General features: G+C 41.2%; 1 protein-coding gene across 2 annotated transcripts; it reads right to left on the bottom strand.

Annotated features, from left to right (window-relative positions):
* Positions 1-2,873: 2,873 nt before the first annotated feature.
* On the bottom strand, positions 2,874-4,736 carry LOC125004397. 2 transcript variants are annotated; one of them, XR_007112330.1, is made up of 5 exons: positions 4,674-4,736; positions 4,190-4,554; positions 3,479-3,649; positions 3,312-3,373; positions 2,874-3,225 (listed from the first exon to the last, which is right to left on the bottom strand). XR_007112330.1 is itself a non-coding variant. In XM_047578959.1 (5 exons), the coding sequence occupies exons 1-5, from the start codon at positions 4,708-4,710 to the stop codon at positions 3,097-3,099; spliced, it is 768 nt and encodes a 255-aa protein (XP_047434915.1). In that variant the 5' UTR covers positions 4,711-4,730; the 3' UTR covers positions 2,874-3,096. The 2 variants fall into 2 exon arrangements, 1 of the variants encoding a protein (XP_047434915.1); XM_047578959.1 differs by having other exon boundaries at positions 4,186-4,554; positions 4,674-4,730.
* Between the last annotated feature and the right edge of the window lie 9,536 nt (positions 4,737-14,272).

Genomic DNA, 14,272 nt, shown 5'->3' on the forward strand with positions numbered 1-14,272 from the left:
TAAATAAAGTCATTACTTCGAGTCAGATTCTTTCTGATAAAGGGTGTGACTGACGATAAATGAGGGGGATAACCCTCAAGACCAGCTGCCGTGTCTTATTACGAACTGGGTAGAAGACTGGTAAAGAATTTCAATCAACGTAGTGGAATTCAAGCTGACTGCCTGTGTAAAACACAAAATAAACGTTTTCACTCTGTTTTTCGAGGGGTAACTACAAATTTCATTAGCTGTTTGTGCTGACGATCAAAAGTCAGACTGAAAACCAGGAAAGGATCCACCGATCAGGCATAACATTACGACCACTGACAGGAGAAGTACTTGATCATCTTGTGACAGTTCAGTGTTCTGCTGGGAAACGTTTGGACCTGGCATTGGTGTGGATGTCAACCACATCCCAAAGACCTCCATTAACAACATTCTGTAATCGGACACCACAGAACAACCTCAGAAGGCCCACGTCCATTCTCTGATGAGTCACAACTGTTTTGGAGGCCCTCAAAACATTAGCAGGGTGGTCATAATGTTACGCCTGATCGGTGTATACTGATATCGACAGCATTTGTAATATTCAGGCTGCTATCAGTTTGTTTGCTTGACGGTGGCTGCCATGTCGTTTCTCGTCACCTCGAGCTATTTTTTGCTGCAGCGATGGATGGATTGAGCATCAAATATTGAACATAAGAATCACTGATATAAAATGAACAGAGGAAAGATGGAAGGTGACAGAAACAGCAGCAGGCACTGGATTTCTGGCAAAAACTTGGTGAACCACAAGAGAAGAGGGGACAGCAACAGCTGGACACAGGCAGAAGAGCAGCCTCCAGCACAGAGCGCAGCCCGCGGGGTCTCGCTGATGTAACGATGAGGCTCACTGGAGCCTGGATCGATTTGCATTCAGCGCTTCTGTGGGTACGATCTCAGAGAAAGCAAACAGTCCATTCATCATGAAAGCGTATGCAGAGCAGAAAGGATTCAACTGAAATGCTTTTGTGTATCATCATAAGGTGACAGCGAAGCTGAACTTTCACCTTCTGGATACAAACCAGTTCGAACAAAGCAGGTGGCTTTTCTGTGACAGGTTGAACCAAAAACAGAACGAATGAAAGAAGACAGGACAACAGAGAGAACGGCAGCGTCCAGCACTTGTCACACTTTTGATTGAGGTGAGAATCTGGATCTAACAGATCTGTGAAATAGATGTTGTGACAGGATTTTTCTTTAATTTCTGGTGCATGGTGACTATTATTTGTCCTGGTTCAGCACTGACGGTATAAAAAGTAGATGGCGCTTCTCTACCTTCATTTTACTGTCACAGTGTCACTGTTGCCCACTCGTTTACATACATTGTGTCATCAACTGGGAGTAACTCAGGGTTCACTGTCTTACACGAGGGCATGGGTCTTCAACAGGGAGTCGACGGGGGTACTGTAGGGGGGGTCGCAAAATCTTTGGTTGATCAGACATTTCTTATATTTTGTTTTTATTTCCCCCCAAAAATTTGAATTTATTTAAATACATATTAACATGAATCCAACATATTTCAGTAAAGATAAATGGAGGCAGACGGCTGTTATCTGTCTTTCAGCATTTCCCTCTTAAAGCGATACAGGAGCTGTCTCAGCTGAGACCTGTCAATCTAAGCCTCCTATAGAAAACAGGACCCACCCCACCACTGCTTAGTCAACAACAAGGCCTCATATGACATGTCGACTGAAAATGAATATTTGAACCTTTGCATTATTCGAATAGCTTAATATTGAATGCAAAATGCTAAAAATTATGTACGTTTATAAATAGCACTAGGCCGAGTTTAATATAGAACACATATAGTAGTCAGTTTGGGGGTCACTGGGCTGAAAAATGTTGAAGACCCCTGCACATGGGTATTTGGATATGTGGTCCATGTGCCAGGGATCGAGCCATTAGCTCTGGTTTGTGGACACCCTGCTCTACCTACTCAGCCACAGCCACAGCCACCACAGAGAAATCCTCCAAATATCATTCAGTTTAATGCCTCTGGTTACTGTTGATTAGATTTTATCTAAGTGTAATATTAAATTTTTTTGTGATAGTTTTAGTGTTTCCTCAGATATCAAAATCACAATTATCCTCAAATTAATCATTGACGTTTATGGTCAGAAGGTCGAAAGGATTCAGCAGAATAGTTCAAACACAGATTTGAATGTTCATTTAAAATCTAAAATTACCCGTGAGAACAATAATACAGCCGTGCACGTTCATGAGTGATGATGACCTGAAACTGAAAGAAAGCTTAACAGGTCTAACTCACGGCTGTTATGACATGCCGCAGAATTTTTCCATTGAAGGTAACGTAGCTCGTGATTTGCAAGTGGAATGGAACATTTTCTTTTGTGGTTACAACTTTCAGATGCGGCTTAATATAAACAAGCCACACTGAGAAAATGCTGATATTTACTCCGGGCTAAGCCATTACAGGCGTGAGTATTATATTATAATATGCTGAATATTGTCAGTTGCCAGTTTATTGTAGTTTTCCTGCAATGTATCACTTTGAATTATTGAACAACACACACACACAAAAAAAACAAAAAAAATCTTTACAGAAAATCTAGACATTGTCGCGTTGGTGTAATATATCATAAAAGCAAATGTGGTATTTTTGGGTTATGTTTGTTGTTGAAGTATCAGTTTCAGAGTTGAACTGTATCAAAGCCTACAGGTGACCGTTGTGGCTCGTGGCTAAACTCAGATAAAAACAGGAAATTGCCAAAAAACAGCAATCATGTGTTTATAGACAGAAGCAGCCACAACAACCACTGCGAAATATTAGAGATTGGTTCCAACAAGAACAAGGCTAAGCTAGAAGAGAATATGGATCTACAGATGTTTTGGTCAAGAAATGATTGAAAAGGCAAGTGTACCACGTTTACACACCGATCAGCCGCAACATTAAAACTACTGACAGGAGAAGTAAATAACAATGACTATCTTGTGATAATAGAATGTTCTGCTGGGAACACACACACACACACACACACACACACATTGAAGAAGATCAAATGTTTGTTTTCCCCACACTGGCAAATCATCATAAAAGCATTTCTTCTTCTTGCTTTAGTCCTTCTCCATCCCAGAAGTTCTCACAGCAGAATATGTGCTGAAGTCAGAACTCCGGAGTCTTTCCTTCTTTGGTCTCCGTGATGGCTGACGAATTTCCAGCGCAGCGTAACACACGTCTTCACCCTAAAGTCAGACGTTTGTTTGTAAGAATCACCATCAAGCGCCGACGACATTTTACTATGACGACCATCTGGCTGTGATTAAATTACCTGATTTTGTTGTGTTGGGCTTGTAGCTTCAGGGTTTGGATGATCAGCTTGAAGTTTTTCACCTGAATTGGAATTATTATTATTATTTTTTTTTTGGTTATTAAAGACTTACCCTGACGTTAATTAGAGCAGTGTTAACAGTAAGGTCCAGTAATTACAGTAGTTACCTCTTTTCCTACAGAGGTGACAAACCAGCAGAGAGGAGAGGAGAGAGGAGACACCGGCAAAGAGTGGACACAGAGAGAACAGCAGCATCCAGCACACGCTACAGCTTGGAGGACGAGGCTCAGTGGAGTCTGGATCAAACACCGGGTTGGTATAATTAGGCGAACTCAACTCTGATTTAAAAGCAAAAGAGAAATAAAGTTTTTATGCGAGTTTGTGAGGAGAAATGTGCACAAGTTCTTCCATGAAATGTCCAACTGTACATAAGAATCCATGTGACTGAGAAGTCAACTTTGGGCATAAAAAATTATTGCCCCCGCCATTTTTACTTACATATGTGTTCTTCATTCAGAAATTAATTAGATTTTTTATTTATTTATCTATTTTACCTTTTACATGCTTTTCACATTAAAAAAATCCTTCTGAACAACATTTGAGTAATGTCTTATTTATGCCAATAAGAATTATTACATTTTAATATATTTCATATTTTTTCTGTTTGTTCATAAATTAAAAACAATAAATAGTAACAAAAAATATATATTTGGTAAAGATGACTCATTTCACTTTCTGATTTTGGAGGTATTCCTTGTAAAAAAAAACAACAAATAAATAAACAATAATCAATTTTTTTGTCAATTACTTACTTAATTATTTCACCCACTAAAACTATCTTCACACAGATTAGGTATAAGGAAAAAACACTCACCTACTGTGACCGTCGTTGTGGTGTTGCCATACTTGTAAATATGTCTAGTAGTGATGAATTCTTTATCCTCCACCTTGGTCTTTTCAGTTCCACAGTAGTAGAGACCTTCATCAGCACTGGTGATGTTCCTGATCAGCAGGTCATAGGAATCAGTAGAAACGTTCTTTACAAATTTAAAATGGGCGTCAGTCCACCGATAATGATCTTTTACACTTAAAACAAAAGTAGGCTGGTTCTCATGGGAACAGTTCCTGAACCACACTATGTATACTCCAGATGATGGTCTGCAGTCACAGTAGAGAGTGACGTTGTCTCCTGGACGAACAGTCACCTTCGATCCATAAATCCAATGCTGACTCCAGGAAAAAGCTGCAAAACAATAAAAAAAAAAATACAAACACAAAACAGACTGAAAGTTGTCGCTGTTGTTCACCAATGTCAATAGAAATCCAACAACTGTTCTTCAAACATTCAACAAAAGAATTTACCTAAGAGGACGACTGCAAAAGCACAAAGCCCGTCCATAGGTGATGGTGTCCGAGTGGTGAAAGACCATGAAAACACTGTCACTCACATATTATGACAGATGTCAAACTTTTCCATTAAAGGAAAGAGGGGCTGTGATTGGCCAGTCTAGTGGAACATTTTTTTTCTTGGGGTTGTTTACTGCTAGCGCCACACAAAAATATCTTCGAGTTTCCTCTCTAAATGCACAATAACATTGCACACTGATATATTACACCCAACTGAGGTTTCACCACTTACACAGCAGAGGCCGACTTTTGAAAAGACGCTGCAGAGGAGTTGACGTAGAAGATGCAAGAAGCTACGTCTGTGATGATAAAAATAAAAAATCTTTTCACAGTGGTGACCTCAACTTCTTCTTCAACATCATACATTTATACGTGGAGAACAGTTCAGATGACACTATGGTAGTGTGTTTGGCCACACTATCATAAGACCATGACAAGACACAAAACAATAAAGTAGACTTATGACAGAAACACACTGTTTGTTAATGCTGAATGCGTCTGTATCACGTACATGAGTATATAGCATGGAGTCGCGTTTAGACCCCTTTTTTTTCTGCACACTTGAATGAGATGCAGATCCAGCTCCCCGACTCTGATTTTCCCATTAATCTGACCTGGTGAAATTCAATTCAATTTTATTTATACGCCATCAATAACAATACAAATTGTCTCAAGACGCTTTACAAAACCCAGTCTGAATCCCCTAGAGCAAGACCATGAGCGATTGTGGCAGAAAAGAAAAAACAAAACAAAAAACACCCTTTTCACATGAAGAAACCTTGAGCTCAAATATAGGAACCCATGTGATTGAGATCATGCGGGTAGAGAGCGAGAAGAGAGCGGCGTTAGGAACGAGATAAACACACATCTGTGACAGATACATATATCTCACTAAAGCATGAGGAGAGGGGGAGGGGAGTGGAACGAAAAGGAGATAGAGGGTGACACAAAGCTATTAACATGCTTTACAGTAGAAGCACACAAATGAATATGTTGTAAAAACAAATATTAAAATAAAATTGAAATTAGAGGATAGGTGCTTAGTGCATCATCCCCAAGCAGCCTAGGCCTGTAGTAGCGTAACAAAGAGATGGTTCAGTGTCCCTCCTGTACCCAAGCCAGGAGCTGGTTCCACAGGACATCTACCATCTCGCTTTCTACGTTTGTAATCACCAAGAACCACAAGTAAGCCTGAACTTTGGGTTTGAATTGATCTGTTGGGATCATATAGCACCAGGAGGTCTTTGAGATGTAATAGAGCCAGGCTTTTAAGGGTAAAAAAAAAAAAATCTCTCATTTACAACAGTATTTCGTATCAATATTTTCCGTGGAGGGATACTGTGCGGCTACTCTTGTTCTATTATTTTACAAACCACTGTTATTTCCAGATCAGTTTACTGCCAACAGCAGATGAACTGGGACACTTGCTAAAACTCAGTGAGGTCCCGCGTATCGACAAGTAATAAGTAGTAATTGATTTTAGCTTGACTTCTGAAACTCATTTTAAGGATCTAATAATACACAATGTCTTGTTTTGATCCACCGAATTAGTTTTTTCATTCCAGATCAGCACTGAATCTGTGTCTAAGATAGTATGTTATAAAGACCGTCAAACAGGTTCTCAGTCATCCACGTCATGGCATATCCAAAAATGTTAAAAAAAAAAAAAAAGGCGACTGGACTTGTAAAGTTACTTGAAGACGTTTTGCCACTAATCCAAGTAGCTTCTTCAGAAGACATAAAACTGACAAACCCTCTATAGGTTCTCCACATTGCTAACTCTGCCTATATCTGACCCAAGCGGCAACCTCCTCGGTCTCACTGTTCATGACAACTTATTTGTTTATTTTTTAGTTAGGTTTAAAATTTTGCATAATTAAGGGTTCCCCCATGGAGTGACAGGCGGTGGCCTGAGCTAACAGGTAGCGGGGAGTTAAGTGGGCGGGTCCAACACGACCCCAATGTCCATACTTGGAGTATCCAAGTGTACAGCTCATACAACATGGCGACCGTGGGCTCCGCCCACTTCAGGTTTCATTTTTGAATCCAATGAGTGACATCACGATGGGTTTGTTCATATTATATACGGCCAATGCTCTGACCTAATAAGGTATAAAGGGAGAGCTGAGATATTGCCCTATAACAGCACTCACATATCATTCAAAGCAGCCACACCCTTAATTATCTATATCTATAAGCAATGATGTGTTTTAAACAACTTATTTATATAAATTTATCCTGGTTTCATTCTAACAAATGAGGAAATTAGCTGCTGAGATCTAAACTGTGCTTTGTACCAGACTATAGTAGTACATTTACAGTTTTTGACAACGTGTTGGCTTCACTTTTCAGCCCCAGAGGTTACTGATCGATGTTGATCCTTAAGCGGGAGTTGTTCGTTTTTCAACCTGACCACCTGATGATTCTATTTCCACTGAGACACATCCTCAGCTGTGAACCGCAGTGAAACACAATACATCTTCCGCTGAGGTAGGACTGACGAGGCGCTGCTGTGCGTCCGACAAAGCCCACTGTTCAGCTCTCTTGGTGATCAAGCCGTAGCCCAGGTGATGCAATAGCTTTTTGGTCACTGATCCTTCCTATCAATAGTGGTGAGCTCTTTAATTGCCTTCATGTGAGCCTTCCCTCTGATTCCCACTTTTGGCAGATTTGCCGCGAGGCTCGCCGCAAATTCCCTTCAGCCCATTTCGTCATGCTGTACTTTAATATTTCCAGCCTCAGTTCTCTGCTTCCGTTGCAAGGCTGGCTCAGTGCAGCATCTTTTGTTCATGTGCCTCATCCACAAAGTGCTCTCAGGGAACTATTAGTTCCACACTGGAGACACAGTATAAAGAACTGAACCAGAGGACAAGGTTGGGTCTCAAGTTGGAGGAGGCGATTTCTGCTGGAACGGTGAGTTTCTGGGCACTGAGCTACTTTCAGTCCCCGACTGCGGTCACTTGGCCTTGGTCTGGGTATGAATTGCTCACCTGACTTTTCTATCTTTCCCAGTTGAAATGTGTTGTGGTTTGGAGGCGGCATCGGCCGTTTTTTTTACAGTCTTCAGCCATAATGCAAAATACTTAAACATATATTTTTCAATACACCTGTACAAGTATATTCATACATTGGTAATTAGCAAGAGCACATTGGTCTCACTGTTTTCATTACACGAAGATGCATTAAGTTAGTTTTGCTCACCCCGTCTACAAGGATGAGGATGTTTATCTGTCAGTAGCTGTGTTACCATTACAGTTTTTTGCTAAATAAAAGCGATTGGTCTTTGTATGTGTTTCCACAGAAAGGTGTTTTGCGAATGAGGTGTAACTCTCTGTAAGTCTCATCTCACGATATCCCATAACTCTCTTAAATTCTCTTCACGTGAGACTTCACTCTGAGGAAGATGGACCTAAAATGAACTGGTCATATGACCCCCCTGCGTCATCTCCGGTGATGCCAGTGACGGGGAAATTTTGAAAAAAATTGTTTCCACTGTACTTTTGCGATAAACTTTTACATCGATACGTGTAAGAAACCACCTCCTGAAGTGGAGGTGTTTCCATCAGCAGTTTTTTATTGCTATATTTATGTTTTGCACATTTCTCGGGGCAATGGAAACACAGCAAGTGATAGTGAATTTTTTTTATTTTTTTGGCAAAAGATTTGGTCAGAGAGTGAACATGTGGGGGATAAAACTAAAATCTATACCAAAGGGTACAGTCATATAGGAGAGTGAGGTCGTAAACAACAGTCCTGTGTTGTGTGCGCACACTCAACCCTGACCTCCTCCCATTGATGTGTGCGTGGTACTCACTTCCTGAACTGAAAAGAAGAAAAAAATGGACATAACTCATGTAGATATTAGGGATTCCACACATTTGGCACAGTTCTTCATAAAAATAAATTTTAAGAGACAGAGTTCACAGCGAATATGGGTAAGATGACAGGATGGAATAGGGATAGAGACAATGTTCTCGTCTTTCTCTTCACAAAAATAGGTTTCCGCTGACTAAATTCTAAATCCAAAACCATACTACTGCATCATTCATAGACTCTGCTCTGATCTAGTCATCTGCATATGTGGGATCTGACTCAAGTACATACACTGACCAAACATTGGGGCTTCACAGAACTGGGACACAGATGACACTCTTGGCCACCATCCACATACAAATCCCCTTCAGTGATGATATGTGTTAAAGTAATTGACAAATGGCTTTATGAACTCATAATGTAAGTATGCTCAGGTCGACCGAAAATGAAACTCATGAGCTGTCCTCTTGGCATTTACTTGATTAGTTGTCGACTGGTGCTTTTAGGTGATTTTTGTGACTTAAAGGGTTCCAATAACACGTGGATATCTGAATGAAATCTGAAATCCTGACTGTTTTGTTTTGTTGTGCGAGATGCCGCCTAGATTTCTAAAGCTGCAGTCCAAGGAGACTGGTAAACAGAAACGGTTCTGAGACAGAGAGGTGCCTGGAGCCTTATTAAGTGATGCTGATTAAAATGAACTAAAGTCGACTGAAAAATGAACACAACGAAAACGCACGGCGGTCTGAAAAGGAAGCGTCTCACAACCGCTCGTGTCCTTCCCCTGTGTCTGTCTGCACGCTGGAGGTTGCGCATAGTTTCATAAAAGGGTCTGTACGCAAGCCAGCGCAGATGTTATCCGGAGGATTTGCAGCTTTACAGCTCTCAGCTCGAGCCCCTTCGCACCGTCGAGCGAGAGGGTGAGGGTTGCAAAAACCACAACTGTTTCCATCTTGTTAAATGTCAACTGCTTGGTCAACCTCTGCAGACCTCTGTTTGTCATCGCGCGCGTGTGTGTGTGTGTGTGTGTGTGTGTGTGTGTGTGTGTGTAAATGCTTTGCATTTGCTCCTGCAATTGAAACTACACAGTAAACCATTTATTCAGGCCTCCGGGGCACTGTGAAAATTTAAACATTCATTCAGTGGAATTACTCGTCATCAGAGTAATGATGTTGGCTTTATTATTGTGCACTTTGTTTACCAGGATGCACAAAAAGGCTGATATTATGAACCAGTGAACCAAGTTACAAATAAATGAGGGAAAAAATTTGAAAAGCATAGGATTTACTTACTAAACTCTTCATTTTAAATGTATACCAGCACCTTATATGCAGTGATTTACTAGTCAGAAGAAAAAAACAGTAGGGGTTATGTTGCCAGCCTGCATTGGTAACACTGCAACATACTAGCAGGGAGCACTGAGAAGTGGAGTTGTGGTCGAGTCTGACAAGGGTTATGGAAGTATTTATGAGATGAGATATGCTGGAAGGTGTTGAGCGATGCCTCATAAATGAAGTAAGAGACATGAATTTGTCCAGGGATGGTTAAAAGTGGTCAAATGTTATTAATTATGAAACACTTCATAAGCTCAAAATCAACTCGGGTTCGGGTTTCTTGACACAATGTCAATGAAGATAATTAAAGATTAAAGGTCATTCATCAGGAAGCAAACGTATCAGAGACCTTCGTTTTTGTCCTTCTTTTGGTTTAACTTTGTTTTTTTTTGTGTTTATAAACTCAAAAAACATATATACATATATATGTATATATGTATATATATGTCCGTAGACCATTGATACCATTATGTTGTATTTGAGCGTCTTCCCAGGATTTGTGTGATTTCTTTCTTTCTTTGTGCCTCTTTCATGTGTTCGTGCATTTGTGTGTGTGATATGTGTGTTTGTGTGTACACCTCGTCTGTGTATAGAATACGTGAATGGATGTTCACAAGCCTCCAATGACACTCACAAGGTCAGCTCTATCCTGCACTGAAGCTGCTGCTTGTGGAACTTCAACTGCCAGCTTTTGGGGCTGGTGTTTCTTTTCAGCGTCACTAGATGGCGATGTGGCTGTACACTGAGGCAGTAGCACCTGAACTGCTTGTTAGGCCCATACATTACACTGACTCACTGCGCTCATCTCCATTTAGTGGCCGATTGCAGAGTGTTATTTGCAGCCCTGTAACCACTGGTTAATATTAACTGCATTAATTGAATGGTGGAAATGTGTTGTGTGAAACATGAAAAATACAATTTGGTGTGTGTTTAACTTAAATATTCACAGTTTGATGACAAAAAATTTGTTATCCTAACTTTGAATTTTTGACAGTGTGATTGCACGTCTCTCTCACGCCTCTTCATCTTGTGGAGACACAATTTATCTTATAAGTGCTATTTAAAAACCATTATCACATTATCACCAATAAAGATGCACGTGTACTTCCACATAGTCAGGCACACACAGCCATCTTTGCACTGTGTAGTTTGCCATTCTCTTGGAAATGTAGTACTTGCCCTTAATACTTTAAATCATTACAAAATGCCGACTCCAAAAGGCTCTGGAATGAGACAAAAGAAGATGAGCATCTTGCAGCGCAGCATAATTAGCACCACAAGCTGTGAATTCAGAGATTTTCTCACACAAATTTGAAACGGTTTCCAAACAAAACAAAACAACACACACACACACACAAAAAAACAGTATATAAATAGAAAGAAGAAAAGTTCAGCATACACAAATCGGGCAGAACATTAGTGAGTTGAGTTGTTCCTAAACCATTTTATTGTGTGTTCCTGTGCTGCCATTAAGGAGCATTTTTGGTCGAAGCTATTTACTTCTCCTGTCAGTGGTCATAATGTTGTGGCTGATATCTGGTGCATCTCTGTGCCTGGATAACCAGTGAATATATCTTCATACAGATACAGGATATTCCTCCTTAAAAGGTGAGATTAATCAGGCAGTTAGAGCCTAAGGACATACGCTTCTTTCTAAAGTCAATCAAAAGTAGATTTTATTTCATGATTCTGCAATTTTACATCTTTTCTCATTACTGACTGGCAACAAGCCAAATCCCGTCCTTAAAACATCTTTTATGAATTTTAACATCAACAAATAGGCTAATTAGCTGAGGCAGCTTCGTCCGCTGGGGTAATCATATGATGAAAAAGAAATCTGTTGGAACAGTGAAATATTAAGCATGTGCAGCCCCGGCCATGGTTAGAAGCTTTAATGATTTCTGTCTTAACAGACACAATTTGCTGCTGCTGCTGCTGTGTCTCCTCATCTGTCTGTACATCAAATTGCACTGCGAGAAATCAATGGAAAAAGTTGCGATAAGTGAGGAAACAATGGCTGCGCCGCGTCTTCGGGGGAAACAGGCACATCCAGTCAGAATGCAAGTTTCTGAAAGCCTGTTGCTGTGTCTTTGTTTTCAGTTGAAATTTCTGTTTAATTTTAGTTTAATTTTGTTTTCTCTTGCCTGTTGGAGATGCCATCTGTGCACACGAAACCTGACAAGAGTTTCCAGAATTTTAATTGAAGCTTTTTTTCCTTTTATTTGATGTACAATTACAGTTTTGTCATCGAGGTACACAAAGCGGCATGTCTAAAATACTGCATGTTACTCTCGGTGCTTCAGTCCTGCGAGAATTATACAGCCTCAGCTGATCCAAGGGTACACCTCGTCTCGGACAGGTCACCAATCTATCACAGGGCTAACACAACCAACCGTATATTCACCAGCTAACCTAACAAGTGCATCTTTGGACTGGGGGAGGAAGCCGCAGCACCCAAAAGGAAACCCTAAGCATAAAGAAACTGACAGGTGGGTTCGAACCCAGATGTTTTTTTGCCGTGAGGCGTCACTTCTAACCACCAGTGCCGCCACAGCTTTAGCCGCAATTACCGCTTGGTTTTAACGAACATGGCATTACTCCCAAGGGGTCTCTCTCACACAAGTCCGTGACTCCTCGTTGTATTTGTTCATTTTAAACCATCCAGTCGACTTGGCCCTTTTCTTCTTTCCCATCCTTTGGTTTGCAACTTTAATTGGTGATCACCTTGTCTGTGTGTCAGCACAGTATCTTCCACATGGCCCTTATAAAATACAAAATCTATATTCTCCTAATGCAGCAAGTGCAAACCTCTGATCTATTATCTTATTATCTAGTACTTGCCTAAAAATGTTGTGTTTTTTTTTTTCACTACCCAAGGATCAATTAGGGGCAGAGCTGCTACATCAGGCAACATTATGAGTTTAAGTGGTTTTTCAAGCAGGGTTTAAAAAAAGAAAGTTTCTGCTAAAGTGGTTACCTAATGAATGAATAAGGAGCAGTTTTAAACTCCTGGCTGCACTACGTGAACGTGTTATAGTCCAATAAATATGATTTAAGTGGTCGATTAAAGTTTAGTGACCTATAGGCAAACACTGAAACACTGGAAATAACTATATGAAATACACCCATCAGCCACAACATTACGACCACTGACAGGAGAAGTAAATAACATGTACCATCTTGTGACAATACAGTGTTCTTTTGGAAACTTTTGAACCTGACATTGGTGTGGATGTTACTTAGACATGAACCACCCGCCTAGACCAGATCAGGTACCCCCACCCTTCAAATCCACAGAGGCCCCTCCCCTCAACCTATAGGAACGCCTCCCCAATAACCTTCTGTTGCCATACACCACGGGACACCTTCAGATGTCCATTCTCTGTTGAGTCACAGGGGAGACATGCACAGTATAAGCTAGGTGGTCATAATATTATGCTTGATCTGTGTATGCTATAGAGCAACTTCTGTATGCACCATGAAACAATGCACTCCGACTATGTCATCCCATCAAGGTCAATCTGAGGTGCTTTCTCATCTCGCCTCAAGTGCACTCTGCACCTCATTTGGTGAAAACACATTTTAACAACAGGGTATCATTCTGTCAGTAGGACGCATTTAGTCCTCGCGCCCCCTCCCACTCGGCAGCCCAGAGAAGAAGACAGAGCGGCTCTGCAGCTGCTACGTCACCGTGGAGCTGCAGACGCGTTTGGATAAATTGGCCAAAATCATTCTCCGGGTGACTCCTTCCTATCTGTTTTCATGCAGAGTCAGTTTTGAACACACGCACTCACAATCAAAGAAGCACACGCATTCGTTCACTCATACAGCGCACTCTGACGGCATGCCAAAACAGGGGTCACAGCCACTCCGTGGCGAACGAGTGCCAAACAGACTGGAGCAGATGAAGAGATGAAGGGAGTTCTCTCATTCTCTCAGCGCCACCCTTTGTCTGCCCCCGATCCCCCTCCTGTCTGTTTGTCTCAGTGCTCCAGCCTAAACAGACGCCGCTCGCGCCCATTAGCCTTATTAATCTTTTTAATCAGCAGAGTGTTCGCGCTCGTTAGCGTCACAGTTAGCCAGTGAGGGATTAACATTCAGCAGGTTAAGTCCTGATGTTGACCACAGCCTCCGAAAAGCTCAACGCGTCCCATTAGCGGCCGATAGGTGGCTTGTTCCCAATTACTGACCAACACAAAATAAACACACTTAGCCAGATTTCAGAAAGGAACTTGGGCCGGGATACACACAGGTGCTCAAACGCTTGGACACGCACTGACACGTGCACGCGGGCACGCACTCAGGCACAAACACGTCGAGAGCAAAGAAGTAGACCAGGTTAAATGAAGCAAGGGAGACGAGGACGGACGAGTTAAATGAAGGAGAGAAGAGGAGCTTTCCCCTCCA

This window comes from Mugil cephalus, chromosome 2 (genome assembly GCF_022458985.1).
Source record: "Mugil cephalus isolate CIBA_MC_2020 chromosome 2, CIBA_Mcephalus_1.1, whole genome shotgun sequence".
Taxonomy (NCBI): domain Eukaryota; kingdom Metazoa; phylum Chordata; class Actinopteri; order Mugiliformes; family Mugilidae; genus Mugil; species Mugil cephalus.

Bases quoted from the DNA above. Each gene is read 5' to 3' on its own strand.
- LOC125004397 (XM_047578959.1), bottom strand. From the start codon at position 4,710: ATGGACGGGCTTTGTGCTTTTGCAGTCGTCCTCTTAG. The intron at 4,555-4,673 runs GTAAATTCTTTT...ATTGTTTTGCAG, and splicing joins TTTTGCAGTCGTCCTCTTAG to CTTTTTCCTGGAGTCAGCAT. The intron at 3,650-4,185 runs GTGAGTGTTTTT...CTTTTAAATCAG, and splicing joins CACAACGACGGTCACAGTAG to AGTTGAGTTCGCCTAATTAT.